Genomic DNA, 14,269 nt, shown 5'->3' with positions numbered 1-14,269 from the left:
CTTCGCTGTTTGAATGACTTTAATCTGTGTTCTTGTCCTTGTCTCTACATTGTTCCCTCTGAACAGAAACACCAGATCAACATGCTTCCTTTAACAATAAAAACCGTTACGGTATAAAGCAGCGTGACTGTGATCACCTGCGTACCAAATTCACTCAGTCACTGATATGCAGAACACCTGTTTTAACTGATTTGTGCCTCGTTAAGATACGTTGGATAAAAACGGACTTTAAAACCACGCATGCCGTCCTGAGAAAAAGAAAAACTGTAAGCCATAGTTACAAACACAGCACCACTAAACATTAATGTTACCAGGAAATGTAGGGACATCCACGAAAAGCAACCAAAAGGAGTAAAACAATGATTCATAATACACATCAAATATAAAATTATGGTATCTGCATTTCACACACTTATGATTTTGAAAGAAATATAGTTTCTATTCATACAAGGGATCTCTTTTCAGTCTGAAATGGCATGGCTTTTACATCAAAGTTTCTCAGCACACTAAAAACATGATGTACTTTAAAGTTACATTAAATAAATAAATAGCTCCTGCAGCGAGCTTCAGCAGTACTATTTTTAATCTAGCTGTTCCCACACTTTAACGCCATACAGCTGCTCCTTTTGATTTTTCCTGTCAAGTAACTTTGGTTGGCTCTAACCTTGGAAATGAAATCTCTCCATGGACCAATTTTGATGTGGCACCACATTTCAGACATAAACACATCTACATATTTTAACACTCCCTCCCAAACCTGAACTCACACAGAAAATACTGCGTGTCTTAAAAGTGGCGTGGAGCCTTTCAGTAACTATTTGAACTGCAGATAAATTTCAGAGACCCGACTCGATCCAAGCGACATCCTTCAGTAATAAAACAGACGTTAACAAAAAGAGAATGGACGTTGTTTGGCAGCACTGACAAAGATTGAACCCATGATGCTGATGTAACATTCAAAGGAGGTGCCGCTCGATGTCAGCTTCCAGCTGGCTTTTCATTTTACTGCAGCGGCGAAGCCTTTGTGGGAATCATGATCCTTGAGTCCATGTGCTGAATGAGTGGGACTGGGAAAAGATGAGTTTAAAAACCTTTGAGGCTCAGAAAGTGACAAACTCAACAAAAAACTTTGTAAAGTTTTCAGTCGCACAGCTTTGAGTTTACAAAAAGACTTATTGTGCTCACCTGTGTAATACACCACCTCGTGCCAGCCTTCCTGCTGCCACACAGCATTCCTCGTGTCTTCTCGGGACTGAAGGTCCTTGTAAGCTGTAATTAACAAATCACTGCATTATAATGCTGCAGTATAAGTACATGATTTTAAGTTAAGACTTAATCTGGTAACTTTGTAATGATCAAATTAATCACGGAAGACATTTTTAGGACACGTGCATCTGTAAAGACAAGCTAACAAATGTTTCCTCATGTTTGAGCTCCACTTTGCTCTCCACCAACTTTCAAGCTCCTGATGGCTCCACTTGTTTTTTTGTTTTTACCTGCTAGTTGCTAAATTTTGCTTAATTTACGGAACAGCGATTGTGCGGGTTTGCTGAGAGGCAGTTTCAGCCACTAAACGTGCTCCTGTGCAGTCCTCCAAAATCTCAACCACATTTGTGCTTCTCCCAGGAATGGGAGAAAACCCAATCAAAGACAAAATACAGCATGAGAAGCACAGACTGTGGCTGCAGCAGAAACTTTCAATGCTTTGAACACTCAGTTTCACTTCAGCTCTTTGCTCTCCTTGATGGATGACTGACAGACCAACAACAGCACAAGCAGGAGTAGACAGACCAGTCATACCACATATTTTGTTTGCTTCCCCCATCTGTTAACAGACAAAGTCTTGCAGGTGGAGGGAGAGTCTGAAGCTGACAATATGCTGCCACCTCTCAACCATAATTTCCTTGTTAGGCTGTGGGGTTGTGCTCATGATGTCAGGGATAGATGGTGGTCAATTTTAAGGTGATTTTTATCTAATTTCCCTGCGGATTCATTGTTCTGCGATTAATAACAAATTCAACCTGCCAGGCCACGGTTTCATGTCACTCCTCCACACATAACTCACACTTGCAACACAGACCTCTGTGCACATTTAAGTTAATGTGTATGTGTGCGAATTGCGTTTGCTGTTCCATCATATTCATCATCCAATGGGAGAAAACAGGAGGCTGGATTTACAGAGATCCTAACATTGTCTTGTCTATGTGTGCTGAGGCAGAGTGAAGAAAGCAGGATAAACAGGTGAAATATTTTACACAGGAAAAAACCCAAACTAGATTATGTAGAACTGTAGGTCAATTCAGTTCAACTTTATTTATATAGCATGATCTCCATGTCCTCCACACACAGCTGAGTTTTTCACCAACAAAAATGTCAGATGGGGAAAAGTTTCCTATTTTGACCCAATCAGTAAATGTTGTATGTTAACAGGCAAGCATTTCTTCATGATGGAAGTGAGAAAAACTAATGTAGGCTACCTGTTTCTCTTTCACCCATGCACATTTTTTTGTGCATATAAGTTATGGAGGGTAGACAGCGATGCCTCGGGGTGGGCAACAGGACTATCAAGAAAATCGCCTCATCCCTAGTGTACAGAGGGCCGTCTCTCCCTCACAGCTGTATGCTCATTCTTGAGAACAGTGAGACCGTTTTAATAGATTTGTTGTAGTTTTGGTCCGCTTTGGTCTGAGTGACGTAAATTATGTGAGAGGTGAGCGCGAAGCTCTGACTTCACATCACAACGAACCAAGTTTGCACACTCCCTTCAAGCAGACTTCAAAGCAGTTTTCACAGGAATGACTATTTGCTCGTGATTAAAGCTCTCTGGAGAGCTGGGTGTACTGCAAATTGGGATGATAATTACCTCAGTTAACATTGCACACATTTATCTATCAATTACACGCCTCAGGAGACAATCTCACATTGCCTGTTTTGACCAAACAGCCCAAAAATCCAAATATATTAACTCTATAATAACAAAGAAAAGCAGAAAATCTGGAACATGACATTTCTGGTATGTATATCCAAGATAAATTACTGTTAACTGTTGTTGATTTTCTGTGAAGCAACTAATGATTTCAACATTAGCGTAATTATCTAAAGTCAGCGTGGAAGTGTTTGAACGTACCCCAGAGGTGATGGACCATATAGAGGTTTCCAATCTGTGAGAAAAACCCTCCCACAGCTTCTCTGTTCTGCTGGCGGTATCGAACGGCTCTGGCCCTGCAGACAAAAGCACCTTTGGTCACAGCACAGGCCAAAAAAAACACAAAGGCTTCATCTGGCTTAACACCAGACCACCACAAACACACACATGAAATATTTAACCAGCATTCAAAGGATTTCAACATCATCCCCGAATACCTCCTGATTAATTCACACGACTGGATTTTCTCAGCTAAAGCAGGATGGCAACCTGCTCCTTTAGCTGCGATTATAACTTCCAACATCACATCCGACCGCGAGACGTGACATCATCATGACTTACTGTACGCATGTTTATGAATCTAAAGACTGGCCAAGTCTTCGTGAAACGAGTGAGGAGAATGTTTTGAATCTATTACATTTTCCTCCCAAAGCAAACATAAACATATTCAAACCATAATCACTGTCTGGATAGAAAACTATGAAGCTCGAGTTTCATCAAACTGGTGAAATACGAAGCAGAAGTTTAAACCTTTAACCGCACAAATTATATTAAATAGCTTTACTGGCATTATCTGCAGGACTTTGGAGGTTTATTTAAAAAAAAGCTGGTTAAAGTGTGAATGAATACAAACATTAAGAATAAAAAAAAAAAAAAAAAAAAAAAAAAGCTGTCACAGTGTGTTTTTTTTGCATTAAGGCTGATTTCCTAGCCATGATTACTGAAAAGCACAGGGAACAGGGGGAGATCAATCAATCATGTGTGCTTTTCTAGGAAAAGGCAAAGCATAAAGCTTCAAAGCAGAAAATCTTACGTCTAACTTAAAAATCAAATAATACCTGTAATAATATTTACATATAAAACTGCACACAGGCTAAGTTTGCAGGATAATGACAACTTTTCTTCTGAATATGTAATCCCAACCACTAATAACTAAAAGAAATAAAACTATGGTCAGACAGAAGAAATTTATCTGGAAAGCAAAGGCTTGTGCAGAAAGCTCACATCCTCAATTTAATCCATCACAATCTTCGCTGCTGCACCTACTGATAAATGCTGATCTGCTGGCTCTGTGAGTCCACGCAGCGGCTCTTTCCAGGCTCACATTACTCAACTATTATATACACGTTTGTAGTGTACACACTGTTACACTAGCATTTGATTCTTGGCTTGAGGGAATGACAGCATAGCTTCAAACGTGGGGGTGTCTCTGTGGAATAGCTCTTATTAATGACAGTGTGATGAGGGAGCTTTCATGTAGTACAACTGTTCTGTAAGTACAGTTCAGTGAATCAAGTGAATTCAGGCTGCCTTACCAGTAATTACCCCACTCGATCATGGTTCCTGGCTGCGAGAGAGAAAACACAATATTCTTTATTAGATTTAAGCATATATATATATATATATGTAATGGAGAACTTTCGAACTTCTTTCCAAAGTAAATATATTAATGTGAAAAAGAAAAAAAAATGGCAAAGAGGTAGTAACACAGGTATTTTGTCAATGCGAACAACTACACCCGAGAGAGTGCCTTCAATCATTCTCTGGTGCATAAGACGACAAACGCCCTGCTGTTTCAAAGATGCAATCTCAGCCTGTGATGAGGGGATAATAGCGAGCATTCATCACATGTCACAGAGGGATGCTGGTCTAGAGACAGTTTGATTTTTTCAATTATAAAAAGCATGACTTAATCCCCGGTGGATGGCGTGGTTTCGATTAAGCGTTTCTGCACGTTAGTGATCATCCCGTGATGGTTAGCACAACACTCGGGATGATCCTGAGTGTCGTGCTAACAGCTTGAGGGGAAAGAAGTAATTTAAGTCCACAGAAGGATGTCAGGATGGAGATCATCAGTTTTAAATGGGAAACATGAGGTAAGAAAAGGATGGATAGTTTAACAGCCAAGCCCGAGCTGCTGCAGTGAGATGTGGCAGCAGATAAACAATTGTGTTTTTACCAGAGAGTCTTTAAAGTCTGTCCATGGACAAAAGGTGTGATCATGAAGAGTGAATACTATCTGTCACCTTTTTTTTTTTTTATAATAAATATAACCATGTAAGTTTAGGGAAGCTCTTCTAGTGCTGTGAACGGCTGCACAATTTCCTTAAGTGTAAACTAGGGAGCAATCACTTGAATACAAACTGACAGACAGGCAAAGTTTTAAAGTGTAATAAATGCAGAAAATGAGTAAAGAAAACCACCAGAATGAGACATTTGTTAAACTAGCAACTTGCTGATTTCATACACTGAGTGCGTTTAGCTTTTAAGGCATCATTGTTAAACTTGGTGTAAGAAATCCTCACTGAATACAGTCATCTGTTTCAGTGTTTCTGTTTCAGTTGCATTTATGTGGCCCATTTTGGAGCTGTAGAACACATTCTGGAAATCAGACTTTAACACACCGAGCCCAGTCCTGACAACGATACAGGCTGCAGCTCAACCACTCACCCTGAGCTGGTAGGTCCTGAGCTCGTATACGTTTGGTCCCGTTCGGGGTACTGGCTCGTTCCAGAAGCTGAACTCCAGGAGGAGCTGATTCCTGCGGGACAACAGCATCTTTCCTCGCTCCTTCCTGTAGGCTGTGAATTCCTGGCAATGGACAGACATTAATCAGTGAGCTTACTCAGACTTATAATCCCCCGGGTAAAGCAAAGGGCCGTGTAGTAGTACCTTGTTCTGCCTGAGCTTGTTCATCACCTCAGTAAGAGCTGGGTATCCACCTCTGTAACGCCACAGATGCACTGGGGAGACAATTTGTCACAATTACAACATCACATCAAGTACAAACAGAAGGATCATCACGTAGCAGAGTAAAGATATCCAGATGTCCGGCTTTTAACGTCTGACATAACTACATCCATTTGTGGTTAGTGTAAATAAATACTGGGAGGGAAATTACTGTGGTGTAAACACTGCAACAAAAAAAATAAACACCTCCTGATCATTAGCTTGCAAGACAGCTAATGATTGATGCTGTACTTGCACGTGAATATGCGGTGTAACACGCATGCTGATTGCAAACTGTGCGGATCGCAGCGCTGTTATACCGCAGATGTCTGTGTGTGTTGATATTAGTAATCCTACCAGCCTGGTCTTGTTCTCCATACCAGGTATTCCAGGTTCCCACCAGCTCACAGGGGTAGTACTTATCAGCGTGGATGGAGGGCAACACATCCTCACTGTGGCAAACGAGAAGCCAAATAATTAAATGCAGTACGACCAGCATGTGTTGTGCTTCAAGTCCATGGGTTCCAGTCATCTTAGGTATGAGCATGTCTGGTTTGTGGAGGACAGAAGTCATACCAGCCCATACATCATCTTACAGGAATAGACTGGATAATTTTTTACACGAAGTGTCCAGTCCTTGATCCTCCTCCCACTTATGGTAAAGCTTCCTCTGCACTAAAGGTTCACAACATCAAATGACAAAACACTCACCAGAGTTTGTTGTATGCATCCAGGCACTCTGGCTTGACGTTATGGACTGAAACAAAAGTTTAAATGAGAAAAAAAGTCTCATTACTAAAGGTCAAAATGTTGTTAATGTAATGCGGGGACCCTAAAGGCAACTTACACTGAATCTTATAGAGGTTACTCTCCTCATTTTTGGTCAGTAGGGTGGAGTGTGCATCTTTTCTGGGATCAACTTTCCTCACAAACAGTGACTTGAACCAGCTGTCCTCTCTATTTCTACAGCTGGAAGTTGCAAACCCCCTGCAAACACAGGCCACCATGAAAAAGAAACACACGGACACTGCAACGACTTCGGAATGACTGACTTCCTAGTCTATATGTACATGCACAGCCACGTAGTATCTGTTTTAGGGGCTTTGGTGCGGTTGTTCAGTTGAAAATGTCAGACCCTCTGATGCACATGGTGATCAGTGCACCTGCATGCTATCTGTAAGTCATGCAATTTTTACAAGGTAGCAATATAAACTGTCAAATTGACCTTGAGCGTTTTAGATGCTTACTGTCAAACGTTGACAGAAACTATTGCTCTTTTGAGTTTCCCAACAGTGACAGAAGCGTTAGTCTTAAATATCACGTACTAAATCAACGCACATAAGCTGAAGCTCCTGGTTAAGTTCAAGCTGAAAGGCCACAGTGGGCTGGCTAGCAGTCACTGGGCTAGCTTTACCGGGCTACTCGTAGCCACCAACAGATCCCCACTGAAAACACTACACAGCTAACACAGGAAGCTACAGAGATGACTGTTGAACATTCACGATGAAGACTGCCCCACCTGCCCCACACCGCGAGCTGTCCGGCCGAGTGGGCCCCGCTTTTAGCCCGACCCAAACCACCGCTGACTCTCTGAAGGACTCCAGTCGCCATCTTCAACTGTGCTAATGCTCCGCGGAGCAGTGGCTGGTACCGCGCCTCACCACCAGGTGGCAGCAGAGCAGCACATCCACACATTCCCTCTATGTGTGTCTGCAGGGACCAGAACATGCTGGGCACTGAGCATACTGAGGAATGCAAAGGATACCCGGATCAACTAATTACAGACCCCTGGGTACAAATCTTTGAGAGGCTCCAGCAAACTTTGATTTTTCATAAAGATTTCGACATATGTGTGCAAAATGATTTCTAATCATTAAGGAGAGGACTGCGTCTCACTGGGAAATAAAAAAAAAAAGACCATTATAACTTCCTTAGGTGTTAAAAGGCTTAACAAATGAAAAAACAACAACAACAACATTCCTTTGGAAATAGTCAGGTACAAGGACTGGACTGAAAATGAGTGAAAATGCAGCCAATGTCCAAAAAACAAAACAAACAAAAAACCTGAAGAACTATTGCTCAAGACCACTTTAAAGATTACAGAAAAGTCTGGCTCCTTGCAAGTAAAACAGGAGTCTCTCAGGAGGAGTCTTGTATCAGTGCTTCCAATTTTTATGCTGCATGGATGGGCCACCAAGTGTGGACCCCTGGGCTCTTACCCAGAATGCCCATTGGATAATCCAGCCCACAGAGATATGAACTTGCAGACAGTAAACGTAAACTTATAAAGTTTTATATGGTAATAGTATTTATTGACAATGAGTATGTTTGCATGTACATTAGTATTTGACTTTTTCAATTTATGGGGTTATTGATTTACTGCTTTCTTTAGATTGTACACTGATAGAAGTATTGAGTGGTATTTAATTTATCATATTTTAATAGATTATATTTTTTGTACCTCGCCCCACTGTCAGGTCAAACTTCATACATGAACATGTTTACATGTGGACTCAAATCCAAGTTTTGATTCTTTCCCTGGTTTCGATCATGTTGTGGTTATTATGTTTAGGTCCACATGAAGTAGGTGTGATACAGATGTGCAGATCAGGTCATAACTGCTGTATGTGTGAACATCCTGACTTTGTGATAAGGCTAGTATGCCTTTAAAATTATATCATATCTAGCAGTTTTGGTACATCCCATGTGTAACACCAGGACACTAAAACTGAAGACACTGAATTCAATTCAAACATCAATTCATTTTATTATATTTTAAAGACATTCTGAGGCATTTGAAGCAAAAGAGAATAAAACAAAATAACAATTAGCTTGCTGTTAGCTATCCTGAATACTCAGGATAGGGCAAACACAGGTGTAGTTCATTTATTTGTTGGTAATTCATAAAGCTAATAAACCATAACTCTGGGGTTAAAAACAAATCTGAACGCAGTCGTTATCTAGATGATCACCTGTACCAAGGTTCACTGTTTGTCCCATGCACTGACTGCTCACTGTGTGTCTGCTGTGGATTATAGCCAGCAGTAAAACTATCTTCTGTTGACATCCTCTGAAAAAAAAATGGGGCCCTCAGGTAGATATGGGATCCATGGAGATCGTGATGGATGTGAATCCCTCTCTTCTGTAGGACCTAACACAGAGTATAGTACAATAGCCTTTAGTTTAATAGGTTCACCTATGTGAAAATCTTTCAGCAGCATAAGTGATGATAACACAAAAAATAAATCTTTCTTTAAAATGCATTTTTGGTGGAATATCTAAAATACACAAATCACTGCCTAGCAAACTAAAACTGTTTGAGAGAGGGGAAAAAAATCAGCATGTGGTGATGACATATGGCACAAAACATACAACACTTTCTGAACAGTTGTATTGATATTTGAGTTACTGTTGCCTTCCTATCAGCTTGTAATTCTCCTCTGACCTCTGGTATGGTATGAGTCTGAAATACTCTGCCCAGCCCGTCTGGCACTGACAACAATGCCGCCTTCAAAGTAACTTAAATCACTTTTCTTCTTCATTCTGATGCTCTGCTTGAATTTCAGCAGGTGATCTTGATCGTGCCTTCATGTCTAAATGCACTGGGTTGTAACCCCCGATTACATACCTGAATTAATAAGCAGTTGAACATTTGGATAGTAAAAGGTGTTAAAAAAGGGTCTTATCAGAATGATTACATACTTCACAAAACTTACTACACTTTCTGAACAGATGGGGGTTCTACAGTCTAAGTCATAACCCACCAGCTACTACCCAGACCACTGTCCAGAGACAGATCAACAAAATCTGTCTGTAACTCTGCTGCACTCATCTATAAAATCAAAAGAGAATTGCATCTTTAGAATTTTAGGCATCCATCCTTTCACTGCTTTAACCATCTCCTCTCCACTTTCACCTTCAGATGAGTCAGAGTTGGACTCCAGCTGGAGGATGAAGCGCTATCTTCACACACATAGTGCACGATCATTTCCAGAGCCTCGTGTGCACTGTAAAGTCTTGCCATCACCAAAATGACTGCCCCTGCACTACTGCTCACACTTCTAACCATGGCTGCAGTGCAGCTGCATTAACGTCTTGAGCAAGAACCAGAATAAAGTCCAAGTTTGTTTTGGTTCTTGCTGCAGAGATATCACACAAATACACTCATACACATGTGCACACGCTCACACACCATTATCCAACATCAATAGCAGGAAACATTTGCCATATCAGCAGAAAACAGAAAAAAGGGTGAAATTTTGGTGCATGCTTTGAATGGTTAAAAAATAGCGTCACCTGGTGGACAAATGTAAAAATTAAAAATCGAAGGCAAGGAGTCCAAAATAAAGTCTTAACATAAAGGAATGCATGTGCCGATAAATGTGGGATCAAAAGATTATTTTTTAATTATTTTTAATCGGTTTGTTTTTTCAGCAATAGGATAAAATGTGGGGGGTTTGTGTAGCTTAGCCATTTAAAGCTAATTTCAGGAACTAAGACAACAATTCTAAAATTTAAATATGAGCTATATTCATTCAGCACAGCCAAAGCATGAAAGCATGAAAAAAAAAAATGCCACAAAATATCCCCAGGATATTTAGGGTTAAATACTAAATGTAAATATGTAGTTGACGAGGGACTGACTGATATTTTGTATGTTGCAAGACTGCGTCACAACTGCAGGAATTCAGAACAGTTGTGATTGATTTATTATTTGAAAGAGCGACTATATAGCTAACAAAGACCATATTGCTAAAGCCCACTTGGCTTTCGGAGAAAGACTACTTACCACCAGTGGAATTCAGAAACTATGGAGGGATTTGTTTTAAGTTCAAAGACATGAATCATGTGGGAGTGTTTTCCTCATGAAACATTTTTGAATAGCAAAGGGCAAAATATGGATATGTCTGGGAATTCAAAGACTGATTATATCCAGTTAAATTCTGTGCTTTTACTCTGGAAATTTGTCAAGGTGGTTGATTCTCACTTAATTTTCAGCTGGTGATTTTTTTTATTTGGTTGTTTATTTTAAATAAAAGGACTCCCCTCGCCTTTCATCACAAACATTAATGTGAATTAAAAATTAAAAGTGGGGCTTCACATCAGCGCAGTACAACTCCCGTAATGTCAGTGTTAATCTGAATGGATGTGAAGTAGTTTCCCAAGGGCAAATTTTATTAATGGAAGAAGTGAGATCATCTCAGTTTTACTGCAGCTCTACATATACCACGATCCACTACACGTGTAGTAAAAGGTATTTCATGGGGTCTTATCACAACGTTGACTAAGAATTGATAAACTTTGATTTTTTTGTTGTATTTCTATTAGAATATGCATATTTCTAATATATTTCCAAAATTTTTAAAGCACAAAATAAACTTGTGGCGCTTTCAGGGTTATAGTCATAAATGGTCCTATAAGAGCGCAGCCTTTACTTTATTATGTGATCCAGCTTGACAACGTACATGTAAAATGCCATTAAACCATCACAGGCCTGTCATATTGTGTTGTATTGTACAGAAGTTATGAGATGTCTGACAAACACTGGCAATGTTACCAGCTGTTTAATATAACAATCATGGTTTTGATTTTTGGAGTTCGAAGAAGGTCAAGAAAATGACTGAGTCTACAGTAATATACCATCCATCCATTTATTCCCAACCTTTCTCAGTTGTCATACAGTGAAAGGTCAACAGCCCATCACAAGGCTAATGCATCCCACTTGTTGCCCATTTAAACCCTGCAGTTACCCTAACAGGCCTGTCTTTAAACTGTGGGATGAAGCCAGAGTAGATGGAGAAATCCCGCACAGGCAACAGGAAGAGCGTGCAGGCTCCACACAGACAGACCTCAGCCTGCTGTGATACAACAGTGCTAACCAGCGCATCACCGTGCTGCTTATAGTCTGTCATTTATGATGCTTGCACCTGAGTGAAGATAAGTGTAATTTTGCAATTGAGCCCCTGGACAATATAACGCTCTGCCTGAGAGTAAGCATAACAAATTTCTTACTTTATTTAAATGTAACTAAATTTCAGGCTTCACAGACTTCTACTTTCCTTCTATTAATCCTTTATTATTTTTCATGTCATAATAAATAAGCATCTCCAACCAAAACCGAATAGCTGGCTTATCTTTTCTTTGATCGTTTTTGGTCATTACAGCACCGTGCTGTAGGATTAGGTGCTTTCCTGCAGCACAACAATGAGCTGCAATAGCTAGAATTCAATTTTAGATGCAATTAATTTCTCTCAAGCACGACTCTGAGAAGAACAGCTGTGAAAACAGCTGATATGAATCCTTCACTAATGCACCAGAAAATCATGGAGTCCATTTATCAAGAAGTTTAGAAATTATTATTATTTTTTTAAAAACCCACCTCACCCTATCCTCTCGTGAACATCATGTTCAGAGTGAATCTTTAGAAAACTGAATACCTCCAAGCCATATCATCTGACTGGCTGTCTTTGCCATTTCCCTCTCTCTTCCCTTATTATCTTTGGCTTTATTATCAACATGCCTGCTGGTAAAACCTTTCCAAGAAATGCTGCCGGACGTGTGAGAAAATACTTTGAACATTTTGTTTATAATCTTCACTTCTTATCTTGTGTGGGCACTCCAGTGAGTGAATGCAGCTCTACATCACACCGTGGCACTAAGGCATTTTTAGTGTCTCCCTTAAGTAGATTAATAACAAAGAATAAGTCTGTGTTTATATTTTATGGATATAATATAGATAAGAAAATGAATGAACTCCTCTAGAGTGGTAAATTACTGGTTGGCAAATCACCATCACTCAGCTTAAAGCAGAAAGACAGCCTCTCACAGCGTTGCTCTTTTAAGGAAAATCCTCCAGAAAGTCACTTCCTTCCTTTCCATATTCTTTATGTTGTCTCTCACTGGTGTTCAGTAACAGAAGTGGATGAAGTATTCACATCTGTTTCCCAAGAAAATATGACAGACTCTACAGAAAGGAAAAGTTACAATCCTTAAATATTCTTCTTTGGCAAAAGTAAATCAGTAATACTGTCCAAATGTACTCAAAAATATTTTTTGATATTATTATTAATACTGAGTATTATAATGAATAGATATTTTAGCATTGTAGTTGGAGTTAATTTGGATTATTTTAGTTATTTTGTGCAGTGTCAGGCAGTTTAGTCTTTAGTGGGTATCATCGTTTATAAGATAAGCCTGTATCCAGACTAAGTGGAAATTACAGCTTCCAAAATATATAGGAGACTGAAGTACTGAGCTTACATGTAACTTTGTACTACATATGTAAACAATAATTCTCAGTTTAAAACAACTGTGCAACTGTAGAAAAAAATTCCCAGGATTTGATTCCATTAAAAAAATATTTTAAGAAGTATTCACACTGGCCACTTTATTAGGTACACTTCCCTGGCACTGGTTTTGGGCCCCTTTTGCATTTTATGCAAACATTAAAGACGACCATGTCACATTCAAAGTCACTCAAATCGCCTTGCTTCCCCTCCCTTGTGCCCGGTTTGAGCTTCAGCAGGTGGCCTTCACCACGTCTAAGTTGCTCGCATGTGACTCCCCGATTGAATATCTGTAAAGCTGTCTCACACAGAGAGCTTTACTTATAATGTAATGTTGGTAGAAGTTAAAGGAAAACGTTTTTTTGTATTTGAGTTCACGTCATGTCACATTAAAGCTTGAACAGTCTTATTTTTCAATTAAAACCAGGTCATATCTTCCTGTTACACACCTGTTATACAAAACGTTGCTTCAGGCAGTTTAATGACCTGTATATAATCGTACCCTCTGTCCTTAGACATTGGATTCGGATAAGGAAAAACTTACACAAAAATGCTTTAACAGAGGAAAAAGGAAAGAAATTGAAGGAAGGGGAGAATTTTTAAAATTTACTGTCTGTCTCTTGTTGAAGCTCAGTGGTGTTGACTAGAAACTAAAGATTCTCTTACTCTCTGGACACTGAGGCCCGCTGGATCTGCTGGGAGTGATGATGCTATTTTCCAAGAGTAATATTTGCTCAAACACAACCTGCTCTGGACTAAGTTAGCTTCTCTGCATAAGTTACCAATGGGATATACCCCGGTAAGAACTGTACTCCATGACACCGAAAACCCATGACGTTACCTCGCTAGCAGCTACATCCTGGCCTCTGAAAAAAAGGATGAAATGCAAACACACAAATGGAAACAGTCAGGCATGATTCACACATAAAGGAGAAAAGGGACAGTGAAATTCGTTTTCCCCGTCTGTCTCCTCACTGTTTGTGTCTTGACTGAGGTCAGGACATGGATTTCCGCCGGTTATGAATTGCAGCGCAACTTTCTAAAAGACTGATGACTCTATTTACACAGCCTAATAACTGAAGGAAAGAGCCATAATTTATGGAGGGAG

At 39.8% G+C, this 14,269-nt stretch overlaps 1 protein-coding gene across 1 annotated transcript; it reads right to left on the bottom strand.

Annotated features, from left to right (window-relative positions):
- Position 1: 1 nt before the first annotated feature.
- Positions 2 to 7,550, bottom strand: LOC147314515 (protein NipSnap homolog 2-like). The gene is made up of 10 exons (XM_086261493.1): positions 7,395 to 7,550; positions 6,723 to 6,862; positions 6,587 to 6,632; positions 6,233 to 6,327; positions 5,819 to 5,889; positions 5,597 to 5,737; positions 4,462 to 4,493; positions 3,128 to 3,222; positions 1,186 to 1,269; positions 2 to 1,067 (listed from the first exon to the last, which is right to left on the bottom strand). Exons 1-10 carry the CDS (start codon positions 7,484 to 7,486, stop codon positions 1,003 to 1,005), a joined length of 861 nt encoding a protein of 286 aa, XP_086117619.1. The 5' UTR covers positions 7,487 to 7,550; the 3' UTR covers positions 2 to 1,002.
- Positions 7,551 to 14,269: the final 6,719 nt, after the last annotated feature.

The sequence above is a fragment of the Aulonocara sp. 'chitande type north' Nkhata Bay genome, linkage group LG14 (assembly GCF_057382095.1).
Source record: "Aulonocara sp. 'chitande type north' Nkhata Bay isolate Kocher_YH1m ecotype deep benthic linkage group LG14, A_spYH_male_GT1.1, whole genome shotgun sequence".
Lineage (NCBI taxonomy): Eukaryota > Metazoa > Chordata > Actinopteri > Cichliformes > Cichlidae > Aulonocara > Aulonocara sp. 'chitande type north' Nkhata Bay.
The sequence above is the reverse complement of the archived record's forward strand: the minus strand, read 5'-3'. Positions and strand labels throughout refer to the sequence as shown.